At 36.8% G+C, this 20,182-nt stretch overlaps 1 protein-coding gene across 50 annotated transcripts in view; it reads left to right on the top strand.

Moving 5' to 3' along the window:
- Positions 1–20,182, top strand: part of MGA (MAX dimerization protein MGA) — a 168,979-nt gene that overhangs the window by 87,059 nt on the left and 61,738 nt on the right. For all 50 annotated transcript variants that reach the window (XR_014312983.1, XR_014312984.1, XR_014312985.1 and 47 more), the window contains exons 3-5: positions 16,790–17,738; positions 18,495–18,573; positions 18,688–18,783. Coding sequence is in view for 46 of the 50 variants with exons in the window: in XM_082735492.1 (XP_082591618.1) it covers positions 16,790–17,738; positions 18,495–18,573; positions 18,688–18,783 (1,124 nt within the window). In the remaining 4 variants the exon portion in view is untranslated. The remainder of the gene's footprint in view (positions 1–16,789; positions 17,739–18,494; positions 18,574–18,687; positions 18,784–20,182) is intronic.

Genomic DNA, 20,182 nt, shown 5'->3' with positions numbered 1-20,182 from the left:
TCCCTGACAAATAAACTCTAACCAAAGAAAAATCTACTTTTCTTTTATATTAGCTATTAGTCTTTCACAATGGAAATCTGTACATTATTTTTGCCTCCCTCCACAAATCCAACATTGTTCTGTTGATGGATATTTAGATTGTTTCTAGTTTTGACTGTTACTAATAAAGCTACTATGAGTATTCTTGAAAATGACTTCAGGTAGACTTCAGGTGCATTAATCTTTGTTATTATCTGTAAGTAGAATTGCTGGGGCATAGAATTGCTGTATTTTAGTTTTAGTAGATATGTAATGCTAGAATTTTTCAAAATGATATTATCAGTTCACACTACTACCGACAATCCAACAATTACTTCCACATCCTTGTCAACACATAGTCTTTATTTTATCTGCTGTGGTTTCACATATTTTTGAGGCAGCTTATTTCATTACTGGATCACTGCTTATTTTGCATAAGTTGAAATTTGTATCTTTCTTTTTTTTTAAAGATTTTTTTTTTTTTTAATTTATTTAGTCAGAGAGAGAGAGCAAGAGCGAGCACAGGCAGACAGAGTGGCAGGCAGAGTCAAGAGGGAGAAGCAGGCTCCCCGTGGAACAAGGAGCCCGATGTGGGACTCGATCCCAGGACACCGGGATCATGGCCTGAGCTGAAGGCAGCTGCTTAACCAACTGAGCCACCCAGGCGTCCCGAAATTTGTATCTTTTTATCTTTGTGCTCCCTCTTGTATAAGTTTACTTCACTTTTTTTTTTTTAAGGTAATTGTAGTTTTAGAGGGCAGAATTAATCCAGTACCCTCTTTGATGTGACTGACGTTTAAACATTGGACAAAAAATTCTTTATATCCCACCAAGAATTGTGTTCTCCTTTATTTAGGCATTAACTAAACATGACTGACCATCTTCTGTTTTCAGTACTTTTCTAAGCCCCAACCAAAATAACTCTTGCCTTAATGATACTACTACCTTCTACATAATTTAAACCTAAACATTCACAGATCCTTCAACTTTTCCGTGTGTGGCATAGTTTTTTGTTTTTTGGTTTTTTTTTAAAGATTTTTTATTTATTTATTTGACAGAGATCACAAGTAGGCCGAGAGGCAGGCAGAGAGAGATAGAGGAGGAAGCAGGCTCCCCGCTGAGCAGAGAGCCCAATGTGGGACTCGATCCCAGGACCCTGAGATCATGACCTGAGCCGAAGGCAGCGGCTTAACCCACTGAGCCACCCAGGCACCCTGTGTGGCATAGTTTTTAATTTTTTTTTTTTTTTTTTTTACATTTGATTGGCTAATTGAACACTGTGTATTCCTTGTTTATACCTGGAATCACACTGTATACCTTGTATATACCTGGAATCACTGGTACATGTATTTTTTTCCCCAAGAAATGGGAAAAGGTAGGACGCTGGGATCATGGCCTGAGCCAAAGGTGTTTATTACCTCCGCCCCCCCCCCCCCCCGTCAGAATGCAAGTAGTGAGAATGACATTATTATAGAGAAGAACCACTCTGACCTAATAAAAAAGAAAAGATTAAGTTACAAATACCAAATTAGATATGTATGAAGTGGTTTTGCAAAATAGTGCTCTGTAGTCTAGAATTCTTTTTTAATCTCAACAGTGAACATCCTGTGTTAGGCATTTTCAGAGGGCATTGTTGGTATCCATAAAATGAATTTAATCAGGCATCTTGATGTACCTTGAGATTATTTCAGTTGTTTGGCCATGACAATTAATGTAGCAGTGAAATTTCTCATGCACATATTCTTGGACACTTTTCCAAATGCAAGGATCAGTTCATAGGAATGGAACTGCCTGGATCAAAGGGTATACAGGTTTTAAAATTTGAATAATTGCCTAATTCAGTAACAAAAGTTTAAAACCATTTATATCTCCAGCCTTAGTGTATGAGCCTACTGATTTCTGTACTGTCTCTTTTGCTAACATGGTGGTCCAAAACACCCATTCCCCCTGCATACCATCTTGACTGGTTTCCCAGTTGCTTTTTTCTCCCCTGCAGTCTACGCTCTACTTAGCAGACTGAATGTTCTTTGAAAAATGTGAATTAGATTATGTCATTCTTCTCTTAAAACCCCTTAGTGGCTTATTACTATACTTTAAAGGCTCCTTGTCTTATCTCTTTGGACTTAATCTTGTACCATACTTTCCTGAGTATGCTGCACTTTAGCCACCTCAGTTTACTAAACCCTTTTCCTTTAATCTTAATTCCTTTTGCTTTTTTTTTTTTTAAGATTTTATTTATTTATTTGAGAGCACAAGCAGGGGGAGCAGGAGAGAGAGAAGCAGGCTCCCTGTTGAACAAGGAGCCCAATGTGGGGCTCGATCCTGGGACTCTGGGATCATGATCTGAGTTGAAGGTGGACACTTACTTAACCCACTGAGCCATTCAGGCACCCACTCCCTTTGCTCTTAATACCTTAGGTGTTTCTGCATATTATTTTACCTTTGGTACCCCCTCATCTTTCAGATCTAGTTTCATACTTATTTTTTTAAATCCATTATCTTATTTTTAGTGAATTTCTCTGTTTTGGTCTTTCAGGTTTTTTATGGCATTCATCAGCTATCATCTTACTGGGTTGGCTAGGATATATTCTGCTTTTCTTACTAGCTTATAAGCTTTGTGAGAGTAAGGATCTTGTTTTACCTAGTACTGATTGCTCAGCCCTTGAGTGATATTCTGTAGGTAGTTAATAAATATTCGAATTTGTATAGTTTAACCAAAACCTGAATAATGTCAATGAAATGAAACTTCTGGAATATTAGAAATACCATTTATGAACACTCATTTGATATTACTTTGAGTAATTAGCAGTAAATCTTTAACTTGTCATTTAATTTGTTATGTTCCTGTCTAAGGTTATGATACATTTCAGTGTAGTTTTAGGGGAGAGTATTTTACCCTTCGGAAGTTAGAGTTTCTTTTTTTTTTTTTTTTTTTTTTTTTTGCTTTGCTTTCCTTCTCCTCCTCCTCTTTTTTTTTTTTTTTTTAAAGACATGACAATTTTTTTCTTAGTTGTCTTTTTTTCCATTATTATTTACTCCCCTTCCCTTCTTTTATTTATAATCAGTGTTGTTGAATGATTATTCTCCACCCATTGCTTGAGTTACATCACTTACTTTTTTCTTAATATCCCCTGCAGTCTGCCTTTCCTGGTCATATTATGTACTTGTCCTCTTGAAGGTCATGTGTAAAGCACTTAACAGGTTGATCAAAGCCTGTTTATGTCCTTATTACCAGTATTCTGACATTACTTGGCAAATAAAATTCTTCATTTCTCTTTAGATAATACTATCCTTATCTTTCTTTGCTCTTTAGAACATTATCTTTTCAGCCCTCAAGTTGGGTATTTTAAAAAATTATTCTTCTTATTCTGTTTACACCATTACTTTTAGTGCATCTTGTGATTCTAACTGTCTTATGTGGTAACTTCCAAAGGACACAATTTTTAGATTTTTTTTTTTAAGATTTTATTTGAGAGAGAGAGAGCGTGCAAGAGCTAGAGAGAGTGGGGAAAGGGAGAAGCACACTCCAGGGAGCGGGATGTGGTGCTCGATTGCAGGACCCTGGGATCATGACCTGAGCTGAAGGCAGATGCTTAACTGACTGAGCCATCCAGGTGCCCCCCATTTTTAGATCTTTTCCAGCTCAATTTATTTATATCAGACCATCATAGTTTCTTTTGAGGCTAAAAATGTGGGAATCATCCTTGATGATACTGTTATTCTCTATTGTTCTGTTCTGCCACATCTTACTGGTTCTTCTGTGGTATTTAAGAATTGTGTCCTTATTCTTAAAATCCCTCTTGTTCAGATTCCTATGAATTTATTCCTGAGTTATCTGTTATTTTTCTCTCTTTAGTTTCTCCTGCATTGTGCAACCAAATTTATCTTTTTAACACATTTTTTTTAAAGATTTTATTTATTTTTGTGAAAAAGAGAGCACACATGAGCAGATCTTAACCAACTGAGCCACCCAGGTGCCCATATATTTAGCTTTAGTGTAAGTTCTCACATGGTTTTATCAACTTGTTCTTCTACCATCAGTGAATAAGAATTGAGGTTGCTCAACATCCCTGCCAGAACTTTATTCTTTTTAATTTTAGCTGTTCTGGTGACTGTATAGTGGCAAAGTATTGTGGATTTTTATTTTTATTTTAAACTTTTTTTTTTTTTTTTTTAAATTTATTTGAGAGAGCGAGTGAATGAGAGCATGAGCTCTCATTCAGGGTGAAGGGCAGAGGGAGAAGCAGACTCCCTGCTGAGCAGGGAGCCTGATGTAGGACTTGATCCCTGGACTCTGGCATGATGACCTGAGCCGAAGGCAGATGCTTAACCGACTGAGCCAGCCAGGCGTCCTTGTGTTTTTTTTTTTTTTTTTTTAAGATTTTATTTACTTATCAGACAGACAGAGATCACAAGTAGGCAGAGAAGCAGGCAGAGAAAAGGAGGAAGCAGGCTCCCTGCCGAGCAGAGAGCCTGATGCGGGGCTCGATCCCAGGACCCTGGGATCATGACCCGAGCCAAAGGCAGAGGCTTTAACCCACTGAGCCACCCGGGTGCCCCTTCTTGTGGTTTTTTAAAAAGTTGCGGTAAAATATACATAACATGAAGTTTACCATTTTAACTTAACATTTTTAAGTGTACAGTTGAGGGGCATTAAGTACATTTTACAGTTTTTTGTAACCATCTCTACTATCCATTTCTAGACATTTTCTTCATCCTAAATAGATACTTTATACCCATTAAGTGGTAACTCTTTGTCTCTGCTCCTGGTAACTTCTGTTCTACTTTTTGTCTGTATTTTACTTATTCTAGATACCTCATACAAATGAAATCATTTGTCTGGCTTATACCACATAGCATAATGTCTTTAGAGTATATCCATGTTGCAGCATGTACTATTGCTTGCTTCTTTTTTGTGACTGAATAATATTCCATTGGGTATATATACGACATTTTATTTTTCGATTCATCTGTTGGTGGACACTTGGGTTCCTTCTACCTTCTTCCTTTTGACTGTTCTGGATAATGTTGCTGTGAACATTGTATTTAAGTATCTCTCAGAGACTCTGCTTTCAGTTATTCCGGTTATTTTTCCAGAAGTGGAATATCTGGATCTTCTATTTTTAATTTTTTGAGGAACTGCCCTACTGTTTTTCATAGTTCCTGAACACTTTTACATTCTTACCCACTCCACAAGGGTCCAGTTTCTCCATATCCTTGCCAACAGTTGTTACCACTACTGTTTTTTTGATGGTCATTTAGTGGGTGTTAAGTATCACTGTGGTTTTGGTTTCTATTTCCCTTGTGAATAGTGATGTTGAACATCTTTTCATATTTTTATTGGGTATTTGTATATCTTCTTTGGAGAGAAGTGTCTTTTTAAGTCCTTTGCCCATTTTCGAATTGTTTTTTTGTTGTTGTTGAGTTGTGGCAGTTTTTTATAATAGATGTTACTCTATTATTAAATAAATGATTTGCAAATAGTTTTCTTTTTTGTGTGAGTTGACTCATAGCGTCCTTTGTTGTACAAAAGCAAGCTTTTAATTTTTTCTAAGATTTCATTTATTTATTTGACAGACAGATCACAAGCAGACAGGCAGGCAGGCAGGGGGTGGGGAAGCAGGCCCCCTGCTGAGCAGGGAGGCCCATGTGGGGCTCAATCCCAGGACCCTGGGATCATGACCTTAGCCGAAGGCAGAGGCTTTAACCCACTAAGCCGCCCAGGTGCCCCCAGAGTTAATTTTTTAAAGGTAACTGAATACTGTTATTCTGAGTTTAATTCTTTGGGGTCTACTGATTGCCTTAAAAAAAAAAAAAAAAGTAAAAATAGTACTATTTTGTTTCAACTCCAGCTGATAGAGTTTGCAGTTGAGTTCTGACACTAACCGCTGAGTTAGTGTCAGACTCCACAAGTATGAGGGCATGGTCCCTGAGAAGACTGCCCTTACTTAAGATGCCAGCCTCAAGTGAGGTCTCCAGGCCACTTGGACTTACCAAGTGTTTATGAATTCATAGGTTCCCATGAACACCCTCAGGTTTTCTTATTCACTGGAATATCTTAAGAGAACTCAGGAAAGGACTATACTTATGAGAGCAGTTTTATTATAAAGGATACAGGTTAGAATCATGAATCATCCAGATGAAGAGACACAGTGTGAGGTCAAGAGGGTCTCATATGGAAAGCCTCCATGCTCCTTCCCTAGGAGACATACAGGGTATGTCACTCTCCTGGCATATTGGTGTGTTCACCAGGTAAGAAGCTCCATCAAGTTCTGGTGTCCACTTATAGTTGAGTTTTTTTTAAGTAGGTGAGATTGATTAAATCTTTGGTTAGGTGATTGAATTTAAATCTCCAACACTCTACTGCCTTTCCACAAGACTGCTTTGTAGTCCCAATCCTCTTATCACAGAGTTGGTTTTTCTAGTGCCTCGCCCCCATCATGAAGCTATCTAATAGCTCGCTGTTGTTACCTCATTAGCATAATCTTAGATGTGCTCCAGTGGTTCATGAATAGCAAAAACATTTCTATCACTGAGGAATTTCCAGTATATATACATAATTTAAAAAACTTAAATAAAACCACATGCTGAAAAATATGCTCTCTCTTACTTCACTCCTCTTCACCCCTGTATTTCTTCCTAGAGGAAATTTGTTTTTCTTATAATCATTTCTTGTGATACTTGCCTTTGTCTAAATCATATACAGTGCCAGCCAATTACCATTTTTTTTTAAAGATTTTATTTATTTATTTGACAGAGAGAAATCACAAGTAGTCGGAGAGGCAGGCAGAGAGAGAGAGAGGGGGAAGCAGGCTCCCTGCTGAGCAAGGAGCGGGGCCTGTTGGTGGACTCATCCCAGGAACCTGAGATCATGACCCAAGCCCAAGGCAGATAGATGCCTACCCGACTGAGCCACCCAGGCATCCTGAACTTAAAACTTTTAAAATGTGTTTCAGAGTGACTGTTATATGTCATATTTATTTGTTGCATTGATTATGTACTATCAACAAAAAAGTAATCCTTTTCTTTAAGTTGTACAAATTGTTTTGCTTGTATTCTTGCTTAAATAATCTTTCACCTCATTTATTTGGATGGAGACTTCTTAGAACTATGAAACTTCAGGGTTGTGTGCAAAATCCTCCCGCCAAGACAAATTTTCATGCTTTATGCATAAAGTTATTTTTGGAAGATAAGGAGAGATACTTTTTGAGACCCTTTCTAAGAACAAGTTTAATTCCTCAGGAAAATGTGAAAGCAATTATTGCAGTAGCAGCCAAGATCTAGCTTTATGAAGTTCTCAGCTACTGAACACAAATTCGGGTCATGTGGCTAAATGAAAAGAAGATGCAGAATTTTTCCTGCGTTTTGGAAGTTAATGTCTTGAAATGTGAAGATAACGAGAGAACTTCCATTCTTCAGTTACTTGATACAGAATGGTATTTATGAGCTTGTATAAAAAACTGACATTATGGGACAGGGACAAAGAGCACTTGTTTTGCCTAACCTTTTAATGGTTTTTAGCCATTCTGACAGATGTGATATTGTTATGGTTTTGATTGCATATCCCTGATGATAAGTGATGTTGAACATCTTTTCATGTGTCTATTGGGGATCTGTAGGTCTTCTTTGGAAAAATGTTCATGTCTTCCGCCCATTTTTTTTTTTTAAGATTTTATTTATTTATTTGAGAGTGAGAGAAAGCACGAGAAGGGGGTAGGTCAGAGAGGAGCAGACTCCCTGCTGAGGAACTACATCCTGGTCCTCCAGGACCATGACCTGAGCTGAAGGCAGTCACTTAACCAGCTGAGCCACCCAGGTGCCCTTCTTCTGCCTATTTTTAGTTGGATTATTTATTGGTGTTAAGTCTTTATATATTTTGGGTATTAACCCTTACTGGGGTTATTTCCAATTATCTATCTCATTTCCAATTATCTTCTCCTGTTCAGTAGGTTGTCTTTTATTTTGTTGATTTCCTTTGCTCTGCAAAAATTCTTTATTTTGGTATAGTCCCAATAGTTTTGTTTTGTTTTGTTTTGCTTTTGTTTCCCTTACCAAAGGACACTTACTTAGAAAAAAATGTTTCGGGCGCCTGGGTGGCTCAGTGGGTTGGGCCGCTGCCTTCGGCTCAGGTCATGATCTCAGGGTCCTGGGATCGAGTCCCGCATCAGGGTCTCTGCTCAGCAGGGAGCCTGCTTCCATCTCTCTCTCTCTCTCTGCCTGCCTCTCCATCTACTTGTGATCTCTCTCTATCAAATAAATAAAATCTTTAAAAAAAAGAAAAAGAAAAATATGTTTCATTGGCTAATGACAAAGAGATAATTGCCTCTATTTTCTTCTAGGAATTTTATGGTTTCAGGTCTTTAAGCTGTTTTGAGTTTACTTTTGTATATGGTGTAAGAAAGTGGTCCAAGAAATAAGTGTTGGTGAGGATGTCGAGAAAAAAGGAACTGTCAGCACTATTGATGGGAATGTAGACTAGTGCAGCTACTGTGGAAAGCAGTGTGGATTTCCTAAAAAATTAAAAATAGGATTACATATCTAGTAATTCCCCTACTGGATATTTACCCAAAGAAAATGAAAACTCTAATTTGAAAAGATATATGCACCCCTATGTTTATTGCTGCATTATTTACAATAGCTTAGATTTGGTTGCTCCATATGGTATTTATTTTCCTCTGATTGAATTATTTCACTTAGCATTATACCCTTAGGTCCATCCATGTTGTTTGCAAATGACAAGATTTCATTCTTTTTTATAGCTGGGTAAATTTCCATTTCTATATATCACATCTTCTTTAGCCATTGTTCTATGGATGCACAGTTAGGTTGAATAAAGCTGTTTCAAGAAAACATAAAGAAAAAGCTATTTTTTTTTTTTTAAGATTTTATTTTTTATTTGACAGAGAGAGAGACCAACAAGGTAGAGAGAGAGAGAGAGAAGGAAACAGGCTCCAGGGCAGGGAGCCTGATGCGGGACTCGATCCCAGGACTCTGGGATCATGACCTGAGCTGAAGGCAGAGGCCCTAACCCACTGAGCCACCCAGGTGCCCCAAGAAAAAGCTATTTTTTAAGTGAAATTTTTGAAAGGGGGAACTTGTTTTAGCTTGTCACATTTAAGTCTGTAATCCATCTTGGCTTAGTTCTTGTGTATGGTGTGAGGATAAAGGTCAAGGCTCATATTTTTCCATGCAGATATCTAGTGGCTATGATAATTTATTTGAAAGACTATTTGCTCCATTAAAATGTATCATGTTTTGGAAAATCAGGTGTGTATATGTATAGTTGGGTCTACTTTTGGACTAAGTTTTCCATTTATTCTTTTGCTGGTACCATTCAATTTTGATGACATTGGATATAATAATTCTTGGAATCCAGTATTGTAATCCTCTAACTTCTGATACTATATAGAAATACAATTGATATTTATGTATTGATTTTATATCTTATTGCCTTGCTGAATTCGCTTACTGGTTTTTTACGCCTTTGGATTTTCTCCATATGCAGTTGTGTTGTCTGTGAACAAAGTTAGTGTAAGGGCTGGAAATGTTGTACCAGCTTTGTGATTGTGGGATAAATATTGCTGGGTTATAATAACATCCTTTTTAATATTGTTATATTCAACTTGCTAATATTTTGTTGAGGGTTTTTAGATGTAAATTCATGATGAATATTTTTAGTTTTATTTCTGATCTCTTGGTTTCATTCAAGGTAATGCTTTCTTCATAAAACAAGTTATAGACTGTTGCACTCTCCTGCATTTTTCTGGATTTGTGCAAGATTAGTATTTTTTTCATTATGTGTTTGATAGACTTCATCAGGGAAGCCTTGGAATTTTCTTTGTTGGCAGGTTTTCAGATCACAAATTAAGTTTCTCTGTTTCTGTTTCATTGTTTCAGTTTTCCTCTTTATTTCCTTCTTTCTACTTAGTTTTGCTCTAATATGCCTATTTTAGAACAGGGCTTGACAAACTAAGACCTGTGAACCATACCTAGCTTGCTGTTTGTTTTGCATGGCCTGCAAACTAAGAATGATTTTTATATTTTCAAATGGGTAGGGAAAAAGAACAAAAGAAGAGTAATATGTTGTCACTTGTGACTATATAGTATTCAAATTACATTGTCCATTTGTTGGAATATAGTTATGTTCATTTGTTTATATATTGTCTGTGCTGCTTTTATGTTAGTGATAGAGTTGAGTAGTTGTAGTAGAGACTGGACCTTGAGCCTAAAATTTTTACCATCTAGCACTTAGCAGACAAGTTTATCAACTCCTGACTAAAATAACTGATTTTAGACTTTTTATTTAAAGCTATGAAATTTCCTTTGAGCATTGGTTTAGGTGCCTTCTACAAATTTTGATATGTTGTACTGATTATCGTTAATTGATTTGTAGCTTGATTCTATTGTTAGAGAACATATAACCTAAAAACCTCTGAAATAGATATTTAGGGGAGCCTGCGTGGCTCAGTCCTTAAGCGTCTGCCTTCGGCTTAGGTCGTGATCCTGGGGTCCTGGGATGAAGCCCTGCATGGGGCTCCCTGCTCAGCGGGAATCATGCTTCACCTCCTCCTCTCTCCGTGCTTGTGTTCCCTCTCTTGATGTGTCTCTCTCTCTCAAATAAGTAAATAAAATCTTAAAAGAATAGAAATTTATTGTGACTTTGTTTTATTGTTATATGGTCAGCTTTGATTAATATTAAATGCATACTTGGGCGCCTGGGTGTCTTAGTTGGTAAATTGACTGCCTTTGGCACAGGTCATGATCTTGGAGTCCTGGATCAAGTTGCATATCCACCTCCCTGCTTGGCAGGGAGTCTATTTCTCCCACTGACCTCTCTCATTCTCAATTCTCTCTCTCTCTCTCTCTTTCAAATAAATTAAAAAAAAAAAATTAAGTGCACACTTGAAAATGTATGTGTTACATAGTTGCTGGATGTAGTGGAGTTGTGTAGTTTTCTTAGGTGAGTATATTATTGTTCATTTCTTCTTTCTCAGTTAGTCTCTCTGTATGATGTCCTCTGTCAGTTACTGAGAAAGGTGTGTTAAAATCTCCCACCAAAGTTAGCGGACTTGTCTTTTTCTTTTCAGTAATATAAATTTTTGCTTCGTTTATCTTGAAGCTATATGATAAGTTATATATATTTTTAGGGTTGTCTTTTTGATGAATTGAGTTCATAAAATTTTTATAAGGTCTCTTTTCTTTGATGGCAGTCTTTTTTTTTTTTTAAGATTTTATTTATTTATTTGAGAGAACGGGAGAGAGATTACAAGGCCAGGGGAGGGGGTTGGGGGAGGGTCAGAGTGAGAAGCAGACTCCCCATGGAGCGAGGAGCCTGATGTGGGACTTGATCCAGGCCCCTGGGATCATGACCTGAACTGAAGGCAGATGCTTAACCAACTGAGCCACCCAGGTGCCCTGATGGTACATATTTTAAAGTGTTCTTTGGGGCGGTTGGGTGGCTCAGTCATTGGGCATCTGTCTTCTGCTTAGCTCATGATCCTGGGGTCCGGGAATCAGCCCTGTGTAGGGCTCCCCGCTGGGTGGGAGGCCTGCTTTTCCCTTTCCCACTCCCCCTGCTTGTGTTCCCTTTCTCGCTGTGTCTCTGTCAGATAAATAAATAAAATCTTTTAAAAAAAAAGAAGTGTACTTTGATGTTATCGAGCCACCTTGGCTTTCTTCTGATTTTTCTGTTTACATGGTTTTATCTTTTTCCTTTCTTTCACTTTGAATCTATTTCTGTCCTTGGCTTTAAATTGTGTGGATTTTTTTTAAGCAGCTATGGTTGGAACTTTTTTTGTTGTTGACTCTTAAAATCTCTTGACTTTTATCTGGATTGTTTTGTTCATTTACATTTAATATTATCACTAATAGGCCTAGTTTTAAAGCATTATGTCTTGATATTTTCTGCTTTCCTCATGGGTTCTTTGGTTATATTTCCCTGTTTTCATGTGGATTGAGTTTTTAAAATTATATTTATACTGCCTGTTGCCTGTTGCCTTTTTAGCTATGCCTCTTTTTTCTTTCTCCCTCCCCCCCCTTTTTTTTTAAAGTGGTTGTATTAGTCTGCTTAGGTTAATATAACAAAAGACCATAGACTGTGGCTTAAACAATGAAAATTAATTTTCTCACAATTCTGGAGGCTAGAAAGGCTAAGGTAAGGGTTTTGGCAGGGTTCTGTTTCTGTTGAAAACTCTCATCCTGGCTTTAGACAGCTGCCTGTGAACTGTGTCTTCATGTAGAGTGGGTAAAGACCGCCCTCACCTTTATGACCTTATTTAACCTTAATTATGTCTTCAAGACTCTCCATGTACAGTCACTTTGGGGGTTAGAACTTCAACATAAGAACTTGGGAGGGACACAATTCAATCCATTGCAGTGTTTATAGAGATTGTATATGTATCTTTAGTTTATTAAGTAGAATTCAGTTAATGGTAGCAGTACATGTACAGCTAATAAGGATAGTCCTTATAATTCATGTCGTACATGTGTTATAAATTCCACAAACATCATTATTTATTTGCTTTAAACAGTAGTTACTTAATGAAATCTAGGAAAAAGTGGTGTAAATGCTTACATATTTATTTGTCATTCATTACTGGATCCATTTTCATATTGGTCCATTTCCTATTTATTCAAAGAACTTTCTTTAGTATATTTTTATTAACTTTCTAAAAATTGAGATTCATTCATCACCATAAAATTTACCCTTTTATTTTTTGGAATTTATTTTTATTTTTTTACTTTTTTTTTTTTTTAAGATTTTATTTATTTATTTGACAGAGAGAGGTCACAAGTAGGCAGAGAGGCAGGCAGAGAGAGAGGAGGAAGCAGGCTCCCTGCTGAGCAGAGAGCCCGATGAGGGACTTGATCCCAGGACCCTGAGATCATGACCTGAGCGGAAGGCAGCAGCTTAACCCACTGAGCCACCCAGGCGCCCTATTTATTTACATTTTTAAAGATTTATTTATTTATTTATTTGACAGAGATCACAAGTAGGCAGAAAGGCAGGCAGAGAGAGAGAGGAGGAAGCAGGCTCCCTGCCGAGCAGAGAACCCAACTCAAGGCTTGATCCCAGAACCCCCCCGGATCAACAACCTGAGCCAAAGGCAGAGGCTTTAACCCACTGAGCCACCCAGGCACCCCTTATTTTTATTTTTTTTAAGTAGGCTCCATGCCTAGTGTAGAGCTTGAACTCATGACCATGAGATCAAGACCTGAGCTGATATCAAGAGTTGGACACTTAGCAGACTGAGCCACCAAGGTACCTCTAAAATTTGCCCTTTTAAAGTGTATAGTTTAATGATTTTTTAGTATACTCATAGAATTGTGCAGCCATGACACAGTTATTTTTAGGATGTTTTCATCACCCCACAAATAAACCCCTTGCCCTCTCTTAGTCACTCCTCATTTTCCCACATTGCCTCCTCAACACCACTCCATCCACACATGACCATTAGTCTCCTTTTTCTCTGAATGGATTTGTCTGTTTTGGACTTTTATATATGTGCAGTTATATAATATGTGTGGTCTTGTAACTTTCTCAAGGTCATCCATGTTGTAGTGTGTATCTGTACTTTTTTCTTTTATTGCTGAAAATAATATTCTGTGGATATGGCACATTTTATATATCCATCCATTAGTTGATAGACATTAAAGTTATTTCCACTTTTTTGCTGTTATAAATAATGTATGCCTATTCTTTCCTCGCTGAATTGTTTTGGTACCCTTGGCAATTGAAGATCATTTGATGTAAATGTGGGTGTATATTACTGAACTCTAATTATATTCAGTTGGTTTCTGTTTTGCCTTATGCGGATATCATCACACTGTTATGATGGTGATAGCTTTGTAGTAAGGTTTGAAATTGTGAAATACAAGTTTTAGAGAACTCCATTCCTATTTTTCAGGATTTTTTGGGTTATTTTGAGGTCCTTGTATTTTCATGTTTAATCTAAGACCACCTTACGAATTTTTTTTACAAAAGTCACAGGTGGGATCTTGATAGGGCAGTATTGCTATTGCTGTTGTACCAGTATTAAGTCTGACAGTACATAAATGTAGGCTGTATCTTATTTAGGTTGTCTTTAATTTCTTTCAAAAGTGTTTTGTAGTTTTCTGTGTATAGCTCTTACACTTTTTTTGGTTCAGTTTATTCCTAAGCATTTTATTCTTACTGATGCTGTTATAAATGAAAATGGAATTTATTCAATTTTTTTTTAAAGATTTTATTTATTTATTTGACAGACAGAAATCACAAGTAGGCAGAGAGGCAGGTAGAGAGAGAGAGGAAGGGAAGCAGGCTCCCTGCTGAGCAGAGAGCCCCACGTGGGGCTCGATCCCAGGACCGAAGGCAGAGGCTTAACCCACTGAGCCACCCAGGTGCCCCTGGAATTTATTCCATTTTGATGCTTCTCATTTGTAGCAATAACATTTTTTGTGTATATTGATCTTGGATACTCTTGCTAAACTCATTTATTAGTTCATTAGGTTTTTAGTGGTTTCCTTAGGATTTTCTATATACAAGATCATGATCTGTGAATAGAAAATTTTACTTTGTCCTTTTTAATCTGGATGTTTTTTATTTTCTTTTCTTTCCTGATCACCCTGGTGGAACCTCTAGTACATCTGAGTTTAAGTTGTGAGAGTTAGCGAAATTCTTACCTTGTTTCTGATCTTAGGAGGTAGTATTTCTTGTGCAGTCTCAATTTTCTCAGATGTCTGAAAAAGTCTTCTTTGGTAATCTAGAACATTAGATTAGGTTGACTCTTTAAGTACTCTTTCAGTACTATCATTCATTGTTTTTTGTTTGTTTGTTTGTTTGTTTGCCTTACATTGTTTCCAGTGAGTAGTCAGTCTGTTCTTGTTGTTTATCTAATGTTTCTTTTTTACTGATGTTTATAAGACTATTCTCTTGATTTTTAATTTTTGGCCACCTGATCTTTATATGCCTAGGTTTGACTTTCTTTTTATTTATTCTCCTGTGTATTGGCTGTGCTTCTTGGATCTGTGGGTTAAAATCTTTTACTTTTGGGGTGTTTTTGTTCATTTTTCTCTCCAAATGTTCTCCTTTCTTATGCCTTTTAGGAAGTGCAATTAATGTTATGTTAGGTCATTTGGTGTTGTCCCACAGATTTCTGACATACTTTTTTTTTTTTTCCCCTATCCTTCTGTCTAGGTGATTTACTTTAATAAATTTTAGCTTACTTCAGGTTTCAAATGTGTTAGGGCTAGAATTGGACTAGGGCTAGAATTGGACTCATGTGATGGGAAATTGGAAAATAAGTTGTGGGAGACTGTAAGTGCTTGGTTTTCAGGCCAACTTCCTGCATCACTGCTGCTTACTCTGCAGAAGTGCTCTGGAGGTAATTGGTGGGAGTGAGGACTAGTTTTCTCCTTGGGGTTCTCTAGATTTTAGTCTGCTCACACTCAGGTATTGAAAGTTTGATTTCTCGGTGTCTCACTAAAGATCCTTTGTCTATCACTGCTTTTTTTTCTTTGTGCACTTGTGCTTCAGACAGTGTAAACGGTGCTCAGGGTTTAAAGCAGTCTTCATCTGTGGCCAACTAGAGAAGGCTGGTTCCTCTCTAGAATTCAGTTCATTTGGACTTGTGACTAGAGGTCTTTGATGTCTTTAAAAAAGAAAAGGGTTTTAATTTACCCAGTGTTTTCTAATTGTTTTGACAGAATTGATTGTCTTTGTGATCTTCCACATTCTAAATGGAAGTAGAAGTCCTTCATTGAAGGATTTTTGAGTAAGGTCAAGATACTAAGTTGTGCAAGGAAGGAGTAGCTTACACGTTATTTTAGGGGCTGCTTTGTGTGTATTTGAGATTAATGAACAATTTTACAAAGACAAGTGGCTTTAATTGGGTCAATGAGTAGTTCTAACATGTCCTCAAGTTATATTGGTACAATTAATAATGCTTTCAGTCGTTAATGGGGAGGAGGGGGGAAGCTAAAAAGATTTTTTTAATGAAATATAGACACTGAGCTTACCTGATTATATGTACTTTCCTTCAACTACCCTACCCTTTTATTTTGGAAGAATTAATGGTGTATTCATTACATTGAAAGTGAGTTTTACTATTTTAAAGTTGAAAATCACCTGGCAACAACATTGTGAATATACCAAAAAACTACTGGCTTGTACATTTAAAAATTTTTAAAATGTTATGTTTTATATTTTTTTAAAAGATTTTTAAGTAATTTCTACCCACATCAGGCTTGAATTTACAACCCCAAGATAAAGAGTCATATGCTCTACCATTTGAGCCAACCAGTTATGTCTTCCGTTATATGAATTTTATCTCAGTTAAAACAGATCAGGCAGTTTGAAAGTCCTTTCCTGATGTTTATTGCAATTCTTAGTTGTAATGGACATTTGTTTGCTTTTACTTTTAATTGGTGGGCCAATTAGTTCTTGAGTTTGAATTTGGGTCAGTGTCAACTGACTTTCAAAATTGAGTTTATTTGAAAAATACCATTAGTGAATAAGTGCTACATTTTTAAATTTGTGATAAAGTTACTCGTTAAAAACTTACTTTTTATCCTGTATAGTTTCTGAGAAATTGATGGAAAGGGTAAAAGTGTGATGTTGACAAACTGCTTTTGAGAACTTTGCTAACTGCTTTGGAGAACTTCGCTAAGTTATACATTGTTTTTTGGAGAATGGCTCATGAAATTTGATGTGTCACTTGGTTTCCAACGGACTTTCTTTTTTTCTCTTGAGTCTTAATTTTACCCTTTTAACCTCCCTCCCCTGTCTCTTCAGTCTTGTTGCCAACAATTTTGAAGACGATCCCCATGTAGTGTCACCATTAGACCCGAATGAAAACTTCGATGTGGTTATTAAAGAGGAGCCTGTAGATGATTATGAATATGAACTTGCTGAGTGCCCGGAAGGGGTAACTATAAAACAGGAAGAGACAGATGAGGAAACAGATGTATACTCAAACAGTGATGATGATCCTATACTAGAGAAACAGCTAAAGAGGCACAATAAAGTTGATAACCTAGAAGCTGACCATCCGTCTTCTAAATGGCTACCAAATAGCCCATCAGGTGTTGCTCAAGCTAAAATGTTCAAGTTAGACGCTGGAAAGATGCCAGTAGTCTATCTGGAACCCTGTGCTGTCACCAAAAGCACAGTGAAGATTTCTGAGCTCCCTGATAACATGCTTTCCACATCTCGAAAGGATAAGTCTTCTGTATTGACAGAATTAGACTATTTGCCCACGTACATTGAAAATACTGATGAGACTGGCTTCTGCTTAGGCAAGGAATCAGACAATGGTCTTAGAAAACATTCACCAGATCTCAGAGTGGTACAGAAATACCCCTTACTTAAAGAGCCTCAGTGGAAATATCCTGAGCTTTCTGACAGCATTAATACAGAAAGAATACTTGACAGTTCGAAGAGTTCAGCTGGGGACCCATTTTTAGCAAAAGAAGACTTGGGCAGAAGGAGAACAACTGTGCTTAAGATTTCAACAGCCTCCAAGGTTGTGAATGCTAATCAGAATGCCCCTTCAAATATCCCTGGAAAAAGAGGAAGACCACGAAAATTGAAACTCTCTAAGGCAGGGCGACCACCTAAAAGCACAGGAAAATCTTTAACTTCTACAAAGAGCGCTCCTTTGGGTCCTGGGAGTAACTTTCCAGATGTGAAGCCTGATCTGGAAGATGTGGATGGTGTTCTCTTTGTTTCCTTTGAATCAAAGGTAAGATTATAATTTTCAGCATTTCTTTGGAGGTCAGATAGTGATTCTCAAATTGTATACAGGTTGATAACTAACTTAGAATTCTGTTTTTTGAATGCACCTGTTATGTGAAGGTTTGTGTGTGTAGGGAGGGGAGTGTCTCCAAAATGGTTTAATTAACAGGCACCACTTAAGGTATTTTGTTGGAATGGACTTAAATGTCTGCTTTGATTTCAGTTCACGATTGTTGAACTGATTGTTACTGGAATTTACATTATTACAGACTCTAAAAAGGCATACATACATGAAAAATTGACTGTTTCAGTATATCCCATCCTCTGGTTTTCATCAATAGTAGCAGAGTACCACTGGAGAACTAATATTGTTTTAAAAATTCTGTTGTCTCACACATGGATAGTTTCTTTATTTTACTGCAGCTCTTTAGCTGCATTATTTTTCTTTTAAATCTTTATAGAAGCCTGGGATTTCTAAGTTGGCTACAGAGAGGTTGAATTCTCTTTAGCTGGTCTTCTGTCTCTTTGTTAATTGCTGAGTAAGCTTTCTTTACATAGGCTATATCAGTATGTAAATTGGCATAAACAGTTTGATCAGCATATGTTCCTGTTCAGATTTTTTTTCTTTTTTTTTCCTTCATATTTGAAACTCTGTTAACGTAGAACATTGAGAAAATATCAAAAGTATCAGAAAAGAAAAGATTCCTTGTTTACATTTAAACTTCTAGGAGTGATAAGAATTTTTTCCTTTTTTTATATATAGGAAGCTCTTGACATTCATGCAGTTGATGGGACAGCCGAAGAACCCTGTAGTCTTCAGGCATCAACCACAAACGACCCAGGTATTATATAGTTTAAAAGGAGAGAGATTTGTGATTTGGCTCTAGAAGGGAAAGATGCAATGTTTCTTTTTCTGTAGTGTACAGCAGCTTATTTTGTCATTGTTTTCTGAGTAGGTTGTAGAGCAAGAATTTCCCAGCTGGAAAAGGAACTGATAGAAGACTTGAAGGCCTTGCGGCATAAGCAGGTGATACATCCTGGTCTTCAAGAAGGTAATATTTAAAAATCCATATATGCAAACCAATTTTTAATTTTGTTCTCTTTTTTCTCTCATTTTCTCTTTTCCCTCTTCTTTCCCTTCCCTCTTGTTCTTACCCCTTTTTTGTTTTTCTTCCTTTCCCCCCATCCCTGATTTCATTTCTTTTAGTGCCCCTCTCAACTTGTGTTTTTTTCTCTTATTCTTCCTCTTAATTTGAAAGCTTCTCTAGTTTTTTTTTTTATCCTAAGAAAAACCTTCCCAACTCTGAAGATACTGTCTCTGTGAAGCATAATATCTTATACATTTAAAAACCGTGTCATAATAAGAAATTGGTGTTTCTTCTGTCTTAAAACCCAGTATTTTCTTCCCTGTTTATCATTTTTAAGTTTTAGTTGCTTTTGTTTTTGTATGTTTTTTGGGGGGGGCCCTACTTATTCTTTTATATACTTAGTAATATGTAAGTCTGTAAATAGAATACTTTCCTTATTGTGTGGCTGTCAGCATATTTTGTGTATTTCATGTATTGCTTGGGATGTCAGTTAAAATTTTCATTATTATCTCTGTTTTGTTGTAATAAATTATCTTTGGCTTTGATTATGTTGCTTAATCCTCTATTTTAATATTGAAATCTATATTAGTCCTACCCCCTGCCTCCCCCAAATGTGCAGTCTTTCTGTGGTTTCACTTAATGGAAGCAGATGATCCTCCCTCTGACGTATGGTCAGAAGGTCAGTAGTAGCCTAACACTATATCACAGTACCTACATCATTCACCTCAATTCATTTTATCATCTCACATTATCACAAGAAGAATGGCGAGAACAGTGTAATAAGATACTTTGAGAGAGAAAGACCATATTCCATAACTGTTATTACAGGGTATTCTTCAAATTACTCTATTTGTTATTGTTTTCTTTAATTTATAAATTTATAATTTATAAATTAAACTTTATAATGAGTGCGTATGTCTAGGAAAAAGCATCGTGTGTGAGTCTGTGTGTGTGTGTGTGTCAGGGTTTGGTACCAGGTGGTTTCAGGCATCCACTGAGGGTCTTAGAATGTACCCACTACGGGTCTTAAAACATATCCCTTGCAGACGAGGAGGACTTGCTCTATATTTATTACCATCATAGCAACTACTGACTTTCCCACTTGTTGTAAATGAGATATTGTAAACTGTGCTCCAATTTTTAGTTTCTTGTGTGTTTGATTTTAGGTGTACCTTTTATTTTAGGTTTTTTTTTTTTTTAAGATTTTATTTATTTATTTGACAGAGAGAAATCACAAGTAGGCAGAGAGGCAGGCAGAGAGAGAGAGAGGAGGAAGCAGGCTCCCTGCCGAGCAGAGAGCCCCCCCCCCTTTTTTTTAAGATTTTATTTATTTATTTGACAGAGAGAGGGAGAGATCACAAGT

Source organism: Mustela nivalis, assembly GCF_964662115.1.
Source record: "Mustela nivalis genome assembly, chromosome: 6".
NCBI classification, from domain to species: Eukaryota; Metazoa; Chordata; class Mammalia; order Carnivora; family Mustelidae; genus Mustela; species Mustela nivalis.
This window is presented reverse-complemented; position numbering and strand designations above follow the sequence as displayed.